Source organism: Haliotis asinina, chromosome 6, assembly GCF_037392515.1.
Source record: "Haliotis asinina isolate JCU_RB_2024 chromosome 6, JCU_Hal_asi_v2, whole genome shotgun sequence".
In the NCBI taxonomy this organism is placed as follows: Eukaryota; Metazoa; Mollusca; class Gastropoda; order Lepetellida; family Haliotidae; genus Haliotis; species Haliotis asinina.
The window spans coordinates 34,164,439-34,177,246 of NC_090285.1; the positions used below are offsets into that span (position 1 = coordinate 34,164,439).

A 12,808-nucleotide genomic window follows, 5' to 3' on the forward strand; every position below is an offset into this window, starting at 1 on the left:
TTGGTGCATGTTGGTTGGTGCTGCTGGCGATTGCAAGAAACTTTAGCCAGAATTAAACATCACGATAATTTACACTGAAAAGATCCTTCACTGCTTTTACATTGAAATATTTATCCCGTGTGATGACTCAGTTATGGACACAACGAAGCAGTATGTAACAAAATCTACCGTTATCACATGCCAGTTTGCTTTGCATAGGGGACCAGTAAAGATCCGGGTTAGTATTGTTTATTAGTAACCCTTGCTTGTCGTACGAGACGACAAACGGGATCCGATGGTCGGGCTCGCTGACTTGATTGACACATGTCATCATATTCCAGTTTATTTGATTGATGATCATGCTGTTGATGTCTGGATTGTCTGGTGCAGAATCGATTATTTACAGACACCTACCATATAACTGCGTTAAACAACGTAGCAAGCAACCAACTTTGTGTCGGGTATCATTCCAGTATCTTAGCTTACGATCGTAAGGCTAAGGTCGTTTGCATGAGAAGCGAAAGGCACACCTGTGCACCCGCGCATGTATACAGTAAACTACATGATAGTGACTTTGATACATGATAAATTTGTGTGGTCATCCCGTCAGTTGCCCAACATGGATGGGTTGGTGAGGACGATTTCTAACACTTAGAGTCACAGGTTACCGATATCATGACTTCAAATCAGATGAGAAACATTTGCACTGACAAATGCTATCACAGACAGCCTAAAGTAGCTTTCCAGATCAGGAAAATAGTGGAAGTTGCTGAAATATACTCTCATCTAATGACCTATGATGTTAACAAGAACGCCAAAATTTATTCAGTGATGTCAAATTTGAAGAATGTCTGAGAATTAGGATGATTACAATTACTCGAGCTTGGCGGTGACAAGAGCCACTGAAGAAACGTACCCTGTTGTCATGTTATTTAGGAAGTGAACGTGTACCTGGTTCACCCCAGATACAAACATGGAGGTAGGTACTGCAAACTCCCAAACCTCCCAGTAAGTGGTGACATTAAATTTGTCAGAATCGTAGAGTTTGTAAAACGAGTTCAGGCGATGGTTGTTAAAGGTAAGATAGGATACACTGTTCGTAACATTGATTGGCCAACTGGTTGAAACTCTCATTCTTGCACTGTAATACTGGCCTTTCGGTAGATTTATTTCTGTCGAAGCCAAATTTCCCTCCACTGGTATAAGAGTATCAGCTCCGTAGTATGTGGTTTCGTTGAGTGTGACTCTTGGTAGTTGGTCTGATGTCGTCTTGAATGTAAAGTGACATGTTGCCTCAGGAGGAAGTTCAATAATTCCCTTCTGGATATCAAAGGGAGCATTGAAGGTCATGATTGGATACCAGTTGTCTTTGATGGTGATACAAGTAGCTTGTCCCTTTGTTGGTTTGATCCAGTCGTCTTGAAATACTAACTTGACATTTTGTGTCTTCTGAGAATAGCTATGCAAGAGAACGACAGTTTCGTTATTCAGGGAACTGGACATTGCTAATGGTGACACCGTTCTTTCCTCTCCGTCATACTGGCTGGTAGTTCCAATAAAGGAGTAGTCGGGTGTGAATTTGTACCAAAACTTGTACACATCAGTAATACGGGTAGCATTTCCTTGACGTGTGAAAAGTGACCAATTGAGGCTATCGTGTCCTGGATATTGTTCGTTGGCTAAAAGAAACACCACTGTTCTGTCAATGTATTCCCTGAGTCCTAGTTGGGTAAACCTGTGGGCATTTGCTTGGTATATTGTTGAAAAGTCAACTATACCTGATGGGGCATATTTGTCAATTCCTATCACAGGTCCACGGCCATATTCACTGATAACAAGGGGAATAATCTTTCCGGTTTTCTGAGAAGCATAACTTTCCACAAGGTCGACGAATGCAACCAAACGTGCTTCATTCATACCAGTAAGATTGTGAGATTTCCCCGAAACAACGAGTGTGTTGTACGAATGGAAGGAAAACCCATCTAAATAGCCCTGTGTGAGGTCCATGAAGTACGCCACCTTTTTCCAATAGGAAAAGTCGTTTCTATCTGCCAACCCAGTTTCTCCGTCAAGTGTAGGACCAATGACCTTGATGTTAAATCGAGCATGGAGTTTGTCAGCAACTAACTTGTGGAAGATGGCAACAGTAGTAAAATTCCAGATGTAATACTTAGCGTCCGGTTCATTTATTGGCTCAAAGTAGGGTGGGATCTCTCCATTGGTATAGTCATATACTCCTTGCACCATCAGCAATATGAACTCTGCAGCAGCATCAATATTGTTGGGGAACTGACCATCGTGTTCAGATTGATTTATCCAAGTCGGCCAGTTATGAGCTGAAATCAACAAAATGACGGAAGATGCAGTAAACATAAAAACATATTTCCGCTTTGAATTCGAATATGCACATTCCTGTTTGATAAAAATTCATGTTGGGAAATTTTCCATTATCGAGTGTCTTGCATTGAAACCGCCATGATTGGGCAAGTTGGTTTTAACAGCATTTCTAACAGTATTCCTGTTTCCATGGCGTGTCTTAATGTAGGTGGAAATTCGGAAGTAATGCAGATGACAGGTACTTTCTTGGTCAAATCTATAAGCACGATGTGTCGCTGAGAAAAAAAGAATCGTAGTCAGGACGCACTTCGAATCGAACCAACAATTAGAAGTTTCTCTTATGCCCATGGGACGCATCTCTGAAGAGGAACAATTTGGCTAACCATAGATGAAAAAAACATCCCTTAAAAACATTTGTCCCTACTTAACTCTTTGCAAGGATATCATTTTCACCTAACCAAGATACATGAAATTGATTCTCATAATTTTTATGCGTTTTCTAAATAATACATTGGCATTGTTTAAGAAGCAATGTTATACGTTAAGCAGCGATGTTTCACTTGCAACACATTGTACCGTACAGCCATTGGGAGTGGTTACACCCAGGGAACACTGCTGGACTACCTTCAGATAGTAGAGGCGTCATCGAGCGAGGAATAGTAACGTAAATACCTTTATAATCACAATCACTGCTCTTGGATTACTCCAGACATCTATCCATTGCGTACTTACACACGTTTCGGTACTGTCATTATGATGCCTTTACATTGATTCATTAATGTTTAGAATACACCTGTTAATTTTATAACAGTTGTTTATTGTGTGTTGGTTATCCTCGTAGTTTTCTCCCGATTCTCTCTCTCTTCACGATAAGTGTTTAGTGTCAACCTGGGAATCACCTTTAACAGCATGTACATTAGACCTCTTGAGACTTAAGTAATACGCACCATACAAGTCTCCAAAACGTCTCATATGTGACAGAGATGTAACTATGAATGCAATTCTTCTATGTTAGGCATCTTCATTGAATGCTTATATCAAAACATGCTCACCTCGCGCCATCATGACCATTTCATTCGTATAACCACTTTCGATGTTAGCAAGATAGGTGGAGAAATATCCCTGCTGTTTCGTGGCATTCTTCAAATAGGTAGGGTCAGGGTAGCCACTACGGTTTGGGTCCTCTGGCCACTGTACGAATTGTAAATTAAGATATGACAATATAAAGTGAAGAATTGACACCTGAAGACGTGAAATCACTTGTTTGTTGATTGTGACAATACGTCGAACCCTCTTCTCCTTTCCCTTCATTAAGTGAAGACACGAAAACCGTAATGGCATCAAGCTGTGGATAACAACTTTAGTATTTCAATTCACCTGACAAGGAAGAAAAATAAATGCTAGTGATGCTTTTCCGAAGTATAACTGTTACACTGGTGTGTTCAAAATATGTCAACTGCATTGAGGACATTAACTCAGCGTTTGATTTCTACCCCTCTACTATGAGTGTGTATTCGTCTTGCGTGTGTATGTGTGCCTGTTAGTGCGCAAGCGCGTGTGCGATTGTGTGTGTGTGATTATGTGTGTATGTCCTTGTTTTGGTTTTACAGCTAAAACCCGTACAGACATGATTATAAACGTTACTTCATCCGTATGCGAGTCTATGTTTGTTTATGGCTTTGTTTTCTGACGCATGTGCAGACGTTCCATTCCCATTTCTAGATATTTTTGCCAGCCAAAGACTACCAACATCACCTTTCCAAACCATATTGATAGGGTTCGCCACGCCGAAGACACGAGTTCAAATCCCCACATGGGTATAGTGATAGTGGTGGGATATTTCTAAAAGCGACCCAAAACCAAACTCAGTCAGGCAAACCTTACAAGGGAGAATATACAGACAAAAGTGGGAGAAGATATTTGTTGACAGATGTTGTAGAGTTTAACATTGACGTTAGATTTCTCATATTCCACATACATAGTCCAGCAGGTGGCATGACTGTGTACAAAGGCAAGGTAATTGTTACAGTGCTTTTAGTTGAAATTCACTGTTGTTTCAAGTTCAAGTTGTTTCTCTGTTCACTTCAGTTAGTGTTATGTTATTTTTTCTTGCTGTTACCGTTAGTTTTTCGTTGGGTCGATCACATTCTCATAATATTTTTACTTCGACTAAAATATCTGTTCTGCTATCTGAAGTTCTTTCACAACCTGGACGTTTTATAGTTTTGGAAGTTGAAAGTTGAAATAGTGAGAAAATAATCAATGCAGAAGGACATACTCTAAATTCAAAGTTGTGCTTTACAAAAGATTTAATGTACCTCGACTTTGTTTATCAAGCTGTACAGATATAATTAGATCTGTTACTAATATGTTACAATCTTCAAATTATATATATATATATATATATATATATATATATATATATATATATATGTGTGTGTGTGTGTGTGTGTGTGTGTATATATATATATATATATGAACAGCAACGGCAAAAACAAGCAATCAAATAAAAAAATCTCACATCTTGGAAGAGTCGGTTATTATAATCTTCGTGTATCCAGCGCCCACTGTCAGTCCCAATGCTTCGACAGTCAGCCATGAGGGATTCCGGTTCCAGACCATTGTGCTTGTTCCACCTGTCAGTCTCATAGACAACACTACGTCCCTGTGCCAACCACTGAGGATATATCGTTACAGTTGTGTCACTGTATACACACCCCATTATCAGCGTTAAATAGACCAGTGTCACCTTCATTGTGCCTGGGACGCCACGTACCTTCATGATGAGTAATGTATAGGATAGCGACAGCCTATATAGTCAGAATTCACAGACGTTATCTCTGGCCCTGACACTACCGCTTTATAAATATGTTAAGATAAAAACACTTATGTGTAGGTAGGAAGACGCAGTGACAATAGGTGCACGTCACTGTCAGTCAACCAGCTGTTTTCAATTCATTGTTTACCCTTCCGATAACTGCGTCTTTCGTCCTCTTTATGATGATTTATACAATAAGAAACCTTCTCTTGTTCCGCCTCTTGGGCTCAGAATTAAACCTTTCATTTTCACACTGATCTGGAGAATATAATCTCTTTCCCGTCTTTCCGATCCTCCTTGGTAATTGGTTAGGCCTCAGGTTGACCTAACATTGACCACATCTGAGAAGTCAGAAACGAAATATGCCATGAACAACATTATCAATTATTAAGTAAATATAGCAATTACAAATCAAGTTGCCATGTAAAACTTTGATTTACAAATCCTTATTTACAGATGGGTTCAAGGACGGTGGCGCAGTAGCTTGTGCCACTGTCACTAAATCCAGAACAACATCTTATCGATTACCGGATCTCAGCTCTGTTTTCACAGCTGAAGCTAACACCACGCTAACGGCGGCGAAACAGCATTATCAGTGGTTCAAGGGAGATTACTCTCTCCCTCTACCTCGTTCAGGCGAATGTGGGCCCACATTCGAAACTAATGTACCTTGAAAACATCAAATAAATTATGTATCACAAATAAATACTCAAAAATTCAATATAATTGTGGCATATTGACCTACAATGTATGAACTAATTCCTATAAAGTCAAACAATACCAAAAGGCACAAGGCAGTGCCCAGCGAAACTAGGCCGTGGACTCATTAATATCCATGCATTGCTTCCTTTTGTGGAAAGGTTCTCACGCTGTCTACGCCACTGGTTGAGATTGTGAACTTTGACGTCATAGATAAGGGTCATATGGTAATTGCCTTACTACGTCTACCGAATTTTTACTACGACAGGTCTACACGACGATATATTAGATTCATAATTATGGATCGTGGACGGGTTCCGAGAATGCTGTGTAAATTTAACCTGCTGTAAGAGCCTTTGTGTTAATGTATATGACAGAACAACTGAAACTCTGTTGCCAATAATCATTGCCCATGTAGAAGTTGGCACCAAAATTATTACAGATGAATTCAAATCATATACTTGTCTTCAAAATACAGAGTATGAACATGACTCTGTTAAACACAAAGATGGTTATGTATATAAAAAAACTGGGGCTGACATAAATTCAATTGAAGGATTTGGGGGCAATGCAAAAGCAATGTTCAAGACAATGCATGGTGTCCCAAAAGAACAGCTGGCTGCTCATCTTGATGAGATCATGTTTAGATGGAACAACAAAGATGGTTCTATGTTCACAATCATGCTTCGTCTTATTGCCAAATATTACACATTATGAATCAATTTATGAAGTATACTTCATTTTGTATGAAAATACTGAAAGGTTTCCATCAACTATAGTGAATATAGCTAGCATCAGTTCTTGTTAAAGGGTTCATGTTGTTACTCTTCTAAATGTCCACGACGCCCAGAAATTAATATTTTACATATATGGCGCTGATAAAATTTAGAATCTTCAGAATGTGCTATGTTTTCACTGTGAGAGTTATTCATTTTTGTAATATTTGAATGGTAAGAAAAGTAGATTTATTTGGTTTTCAAAATGTGGATCCACCTGAAAAATCTCTGAAGAAAAACACATAAGAGGACACATACATCTGTCCACTTTAAGAACTTCAGTTTAGAAGGTGAGCTCGATCCATAATCACAGTATGCAGATTTATTTATCTTCTTGAAATGTGGGCTCGCCCACAAATTGCTCTGTAGGGATAAAACAAATGAGTGGGTACACATGTGTTTTCGTGTCAATGCAGTATCGTGGTTGTGTGGTTGACATCGAAGTAGTACTGCTTGATATGCAATTGTTCAGCAAGGACAATGGAATAGCCTACCTTTCCTGGCTCAGACATCGGTTACGTCAACATCATGGGGTAATTTTATAACTCGAGTAAGATTACTAAGGAAATACCTCTATCTATACAATGGGGGCCCACATCCGAGTCCCTCAAGTAACCAGCAAGTGGGTGATCTAGAATTCGGTATTATTTGACAAACACGCAGAGAAGTCTTGAAGCTCAATAATGTTATTCATAGTGATGGAAATGGCTCTCTAAGCAGAATAACCTGAGCATGTTTAATGATAAACCTGACGGACGACATCGTACATCGCTTTCGCAGCGCCATGTTTTCCTCAGGTACGAAACTAAACGTCACAGCTCCAAGCTGTATTTAGAGTTGGCTCCCCTCGCAACTCGAACCACTGATAATGCGGTTTCACCCTAGCGGCTCTTAAATGTATTCAAAGACATCATAAACATAAACAATATATAATCTACTCAGATACTCTTTGTTGCCTTCAGGTGATTACAAACTGATCATGTCAACATCCACTTTAATTTTAATTGAAATTTTTGAATTGTATTATGATCTTGCTACTGGCCAATGCGACATCGTCTTCTGTTGGTTACCGAGTCACGTTGGCATTTCTGGGAATACAAAGGCCGATTAAGGCAGCACTCGACAAATCTGTGACACCAATTTTTATCCCATACTCAGATTATAAAGCAGCCATTAGATCTTACATCCATGGTCTGATGCAGAAGAAGTGGACCATTGAAGTAGGTATTAATAAATTACATGTTATAGAACACTGTATTGACTACACCTAGTTGCTTTGTCGGTCCAGATTTGAGGAGGTCATGACAGAACGATGGCCACACACGATATACACATGACAGATGAGGATCCTCCCTTTTGTATCCATAATGATAAAAATATCACGGTCAAGAAAGTCCTGCATGACTGCATTGGTTTTTCAATCTCAAGGGATACCTATTTCAAATCACAAACTTTGAAGGATGTTTATAATAATAACAGTTCTCATTTAATTATTGCGTCTGTTTGGAAGTTTATATTGGTACCTTCGATTGTGAGTGGGGGTTAGAGTACTGAAATGTCGTTGTCCCTGGAGAGTGCGTAAGTGCCAAAACTTTCAAGTCAATTTAAACTTACCAGGCTTACTAAATGTAGTATTCTTGTTTGAACGTTTGCTAACATTTTTTACAATTGTTGCATCTGAAGGGATGATGTAAAGCAAAAGTAATGTAAGTCCCTATATGATCACTTTTTGTTGATCTATCTTCAGATGTTGGCGATCAACAGCCAGGTTTCGTATTGTACTGTCCCAACAGTGTTATTAGTTTTAACCTCCCATGCTAGTTTTAGATTCTAACTGTGATATTCTAGCAGTTTTTCTGTCCTCGTCGATATGTTTTTCATAATATACATTATATTCCTTTCAATGTCAAGTATGTTCTCGTCACGATATAGCTGCACTATTGCAGATGTGACGTTAAATATTAACTCACTCACTCACTCAATTCATGCTTGTCAAGCATAACCTTAGATTTCACCTGTTTCGATCTTTTGTATGTTTTGGAAATGTGAAAAGATTTCCCATTCGACTTTAAGGTCATCCTTCAATCAGAAAGTGCAGAGACCATGTCGTTTCAATGATGTTGAACATGAAGACAGTCTGACAAGTGCCATTACGGAAATGTCATTTTGGAAATGGATTTTGTGCTCTTTAAAGCTGGGACCATACCTGGTGGAGACGAGTTCTAACCGAGAGTCACAGGTTACCGATATCATGACTTCAAATCAGATGAAAACTACATTTGCACTGAAAAGGGCTATCATAGACAGGCTAAAGTAGCATTCCAGATCAGGAAAATAGTTGAAGTTGCTGAAATAAACATTTGTCTAATTACCTTTGATGTTAACAAGAACGACAAGAGACACATTGCCAAAATTTATTCAGTGATGTCAGTTTTGAAGAATGTCTGAGAATTAGGATGATTACAATTACTCGAGCTTGCCGGTGACAAGAGCCACTGAAGAAACGTACCCTGTTGTCATGTTGTTTAGGAAGTGAACGTGTACCTGGTTCGTCCCAGATACAAACATGGAGGTAGGTACTGCAAACTCCCAAACCTCCCAGTAAGTGGTGGCATTAAATTTGTCAGAATCGTAGAGTTTGTAAAACGAGTTCAGGTGATGGTTGTTAAAGGTAAGATAGGATACACTGTTCGTAACATTGATTGGCCAGCTGGTTGAAACTCTCATTCTTGCACTGTAATACTGGCCTTTCGGTAGATTTATTTCTGTCGAAGCCAAATTGCCCTCTACTGGTATAAGAGTATCAGCTCCGTAGTATGTGGTTTCGTTGAGTGTGACTCTTGGTAGTTGGTCTGATGTCGTCTTGAATGTAAAGTGACATGTTGCCTCAGGAGGAAGTTCAATAATTCCCTTTGTCTTCTGGATATCAAAGGGTGTGTTGAAAGTCATGATTGGATACCAGTTGTCTTTGATGGTGATACAAGTATCTTGTCCCTTTGTTGGTTTGATCCAGTCGTCTTGAAATACTAACTGGACATTTTGTGTCTTCTGAGAATAGCTATGCAAGAGAACGACAGTTTCGTTATTCAGGGAACTGGACATTGCTAGTGGTGACACCGTTCTTTCCTCCCCGTCATATTGGCTGGTAGTTCTGATAAAGGAGAAACCAGAAGTGAATTTGTACCAAAACTTGTACACATCAGCAATACGGGTAGCATTTCCTTGACGTGTGAAAAGTGACCAGTTGAGGCTATCATGTCCTGGGTATTTTTCATTGGCTAAAAGAAACACCACTGTTCTGTCAATGTATTCCCTCAGACTTAACTGGGTAAATCTGTGAGCATTACAGTGGTATATTGTTGAAAAGTCAACTATACCTGATGGGGCAAATTTATCAATTCCCAGTACAATATCGCGACCATATTCACTGATAACAAGGGGAACCTGCTTCCCTGTCTTTAGAGAAGCATAATTTTCAACAAGGTCGACGAATGCAACCAAACGTGCTTCATTCATACCAGTTAAATTGTGAGATTTCCCCGAAACAATGAGTGAGTTGTAAGAATGGAAGGAAAATCCATCTAAATAGCCCTGTGTGAGGTCCATGAAGTATGCCACCTTCTTCCAATAGGAAAAGTCGTTTCTATCTGCCAACCCAGTTTCTCCGTCAAGTGTAGGACCAATGACCTTGATGTTAAATCGAGCATGGAGTTTGTCAGCAACTAACTTGTGGAAGTTGGCAACGGTAGTAAAATTCCAGATGTAATATTTAGCGTCCGGTTCATTTATTGGCTCAAAGTAGGGTGGGATCTCTCCATTGGTATAGTCATATACTCCTTGCACCATCAACAATATGAATTCTGCAGCAGCATCAATATTGTTGGGGAACTGACCATCATGTTCAGATTGATTTATCCAAGTTGGCCAGTTATGAGCTGAAAGCAACACAATGACGAAACATTCAGTAAATATAAATAACCAACATATTTCCGCTTTCACTAAAAATATGTACCATTCTGATGTTACATAGCTGATGTTAGAATACAATTGTTAATTTCAAAACAGTTGTTTGTTGTGTGTTGGTTATCCTCGTAGTTCTCTCCCGATTCTCTCTCTCTTCACGATAAGTGTTTAGTGTCAACCTGGGAATCACCTTGAATGCTTATATCAAAACGTGCTCACCTCGCGCCATCATGACCATTTCATTCGTATAACCACTTTCGATGTTAGCAAGATAGGTGGAGAAATATTCCTGCTGTTTCGTGGCTTTCTTCAAATAGGTAGGATCAGGGTAGCCACTACGGTTTGGGTCCTCTGGCCACTGTACGAATTGTAAATTAAGATATCATGACAATATAAAGTCGACCTGAAGACATGAATCTTTGTGGATAATCACTTGTTTGTTGATTGTGACAATACGTCGAACCTTCTTCTTTCCCATCATTACGTGAAGACACGAAAACCCGTGGAGACATCACGTTGTGGATAACAACTTTAGTATTTCAGTTCACCAAACATCAAAAATAAAATAAAAGCTAGTGATGCTCTTCCAACGTCTCATATCTGTTACATTGGTCTGTTCAAAATATGATAGCTACATTGAGAATATTGATTCAGTGCTTGGTTCTTTACCCCTCTACTGTGAATGTGTATCCGTCTTGCGTGAGTGTTTGAGCCTGTGTCTGTGCGTGCGTGCGTGTGTGTGTGATTGATTGATTGATTGTGTGTGATTGATTGTGTATGTCCTTGTTTTTGTTTTACTCTAAAGCCCGTACAGACATATATACGTTACTTCACCCGTATGCGTGTCTCTGTGTATGTCTTTGTTTTGTGATACATGCGCAGACATTCCATTTCTAGATATCAAAGACTACTAACATCACCTCTCCAAAAAATCTTGATGGGGTCGACCAGTGGATAAAACGTTGGTTTGTCACGTGGAAGACCTGGGTTCGAATCCCCGCATGGGTACATTGTGTGAAGCCCATTTTTGGTGTTGACCGCCCTAATAGTGCTGGACTATTCCTAAAAGCGGCCTAAAATCGAACTCCGTCAGGGAAACCTTCTTGCGAGAGAGAATATACAGAAATAAGTTGGAGTAGAAAAAAGGTATTTGTTGCCATTATTTTATCACTAGCATTGAGGAGAAACTGAAATCTGATTTGTCATGCAATTATTCAAACGCCCACGGAGGTTAAAAATTCCTTCTGGGAAAACATACCAGTCTGTATCAGAGCTGGCCTATATTCTTCCCCAACAACCAGCATGACGTGAAACAAAGGGTGAAGCACGGGGCAATATATGGAAACTGAAAGTTCACAGATATAGGTTATAGAGTTTAACACTGGCGTTAGATCTCTCAGAGTCCAGCAGGGGGCCAGACTTTGTACTTGTTTCTGTATCCTGGTGCTGCAACGTGTGTAGCATAAAGTCTTTTTATTAATAATTCTTTATTGTTCAAGTTCTTGATGTTATGATTAGTTTCTCGTCGGGTCGATTATATTCTCATTTCGATTATGATTATTTCAGTAATGTTTTTACTTCGAATAATATTTCGTCGATATAGTTATGCGATGTTTCTTTCACAAACTCGCAAGATTTAGTGAGAAATAGTGAGAAAATAATCAAAGCACACGAAAAAGACTAAATTCCAAGTTTGTGAAAGAAAAGAGTAAATAATTATGTTTTACAAAAGATTTAATGTATCTCGAATTTGCTTATCAAGTTGCACATCTATCATTTGAGACTACTATACGTTACAAGTTTGAAATTATTTATATGAACAGCAATGGAAGAAAACAAGCAATCAAATCAAACAGAAAATCTTACATCTTGGAAGAGTCGGTTACTATAATCTTCGTGTATCCAGCGCCCACTGTCAGTCCCAATGCTCCGACAGTCAGCCATGAGGGATTCCGGTTCCAGACCATTGTGCTTGTTCCACCTGTCAGTCTCATAGACAACACTACGTCCCTGTGCCAACCACTGAGGATATATCGTTACAGTTGTGTCACTGTATACACACCCCATTATCAGCGTTAAATAGACCATTGTCACCTTCATTGTGCCTGGGACGCCACGTACCTTCATGATGAGTAATGTATGGGATAGCGACAGCCTATATAGTCAGAATTCACAGACGTTATCTCTGGCCCTGACACTACCGCTTTATAAATATGTTAAGATAAAAACACTAATG

The 12,808-nt window shown here is 39.3% G+C and overlaps 2 protein-coding genes across 2 annotated transcripts; both read right to left on the bottom strand.

The window, feature by feature from the left end:
• Window positions 1-781: 781 nt before the first annotated feature.
• LOC137287281 (uncharacterized) lies at window positions 782-5,117 on the bottom strand. Its single transcript, XM_067819516.1, has 3 exons — window positions 4,838-5,117; window positions 3,369-3,507; window positions 782-2,315 (listed from the first exon to the last, which is right to left on the bottom strand). Exons 1-3 carry the CDS (start codon window positions 5,096-5,098, stop codon window positions 853-855), a joined length of 1,863 nt encoding a protein of 620 aa, XP_067675617.1. The 5' UTR covers window positions 5,099-5,117; the 3' UTR covers window positions 782-852.
• A 3,894-nt stretch (window positions 5,118-9,011) lies between these two features.
• On the bottom strand, window positions 9,012-12,696 carry LOC137287369 (uncharacterized). Its single transcript, XM_067819627.1, has 3 exons — window positions 12,439-12,696; window positions 10,792-10,930; window positions 9,012-10,544 (listed from the first exon to the last, which is right to left on the bottom strand). Exons 1-3 carry the CDS (start codon window positions 12,670-12,672, stop codon window positions 9,076-9,078), a joined length of 1,842 nt encoding a protein of 613 aa, XP_067675728.1. The 5' UTR covers window positions 12,673-12,696; the 3' UTR covers window positions 9,012-9,075.
• Window positions 12,697-12,808: the final 112 nt, after the last annotated feature.

Bases quoted from the DNA above. Each gene is read 5' to 3' on its own strand.
- LOC137287281 (XM_067819516.1), bottom strand. From the start codon at position 5,098: ATGAAGGTACGTGGCGTCCCAGGCACAATGAAGGTGACACTGGTCTAT. The intron at 3,508-4,837 runs GTGAGATTTTTT...CAATTCGTACAG, and splicing joins ATAACCGACTCTTCCAAGAT to TGGCCAGAGGACCCAAACCG. The intron at 2,316-3,368 runs GTGAGCATGTTT...TGTTGATTTCAG, and splicing joins AATGGTCATGATGGCGCGAG to CTCATAACTGGCCGACTTGG.
- LOC137287369 (XM_067819627.1), bottom strand. From the start codon at position 12,672: ATGAAGGTGACAATGGTCTATTTAACGCTGATAATGGGGTGTGTATAC. The intron at 10,931-12,438 runs GTAAGATTTTCT...CAATTCGTACAG, and splicing joins GTAACCGACTCTTCCAAGAT to TGGCCAGAGGACCCAAACCG. The intron at 10,545-10,791 runs GTGAGCACGTTT...TGTTGCTTTCAG, and splicing joins AATGGTCATGATGGCGCGAG to CTCATAACTGGCCAACTTGG.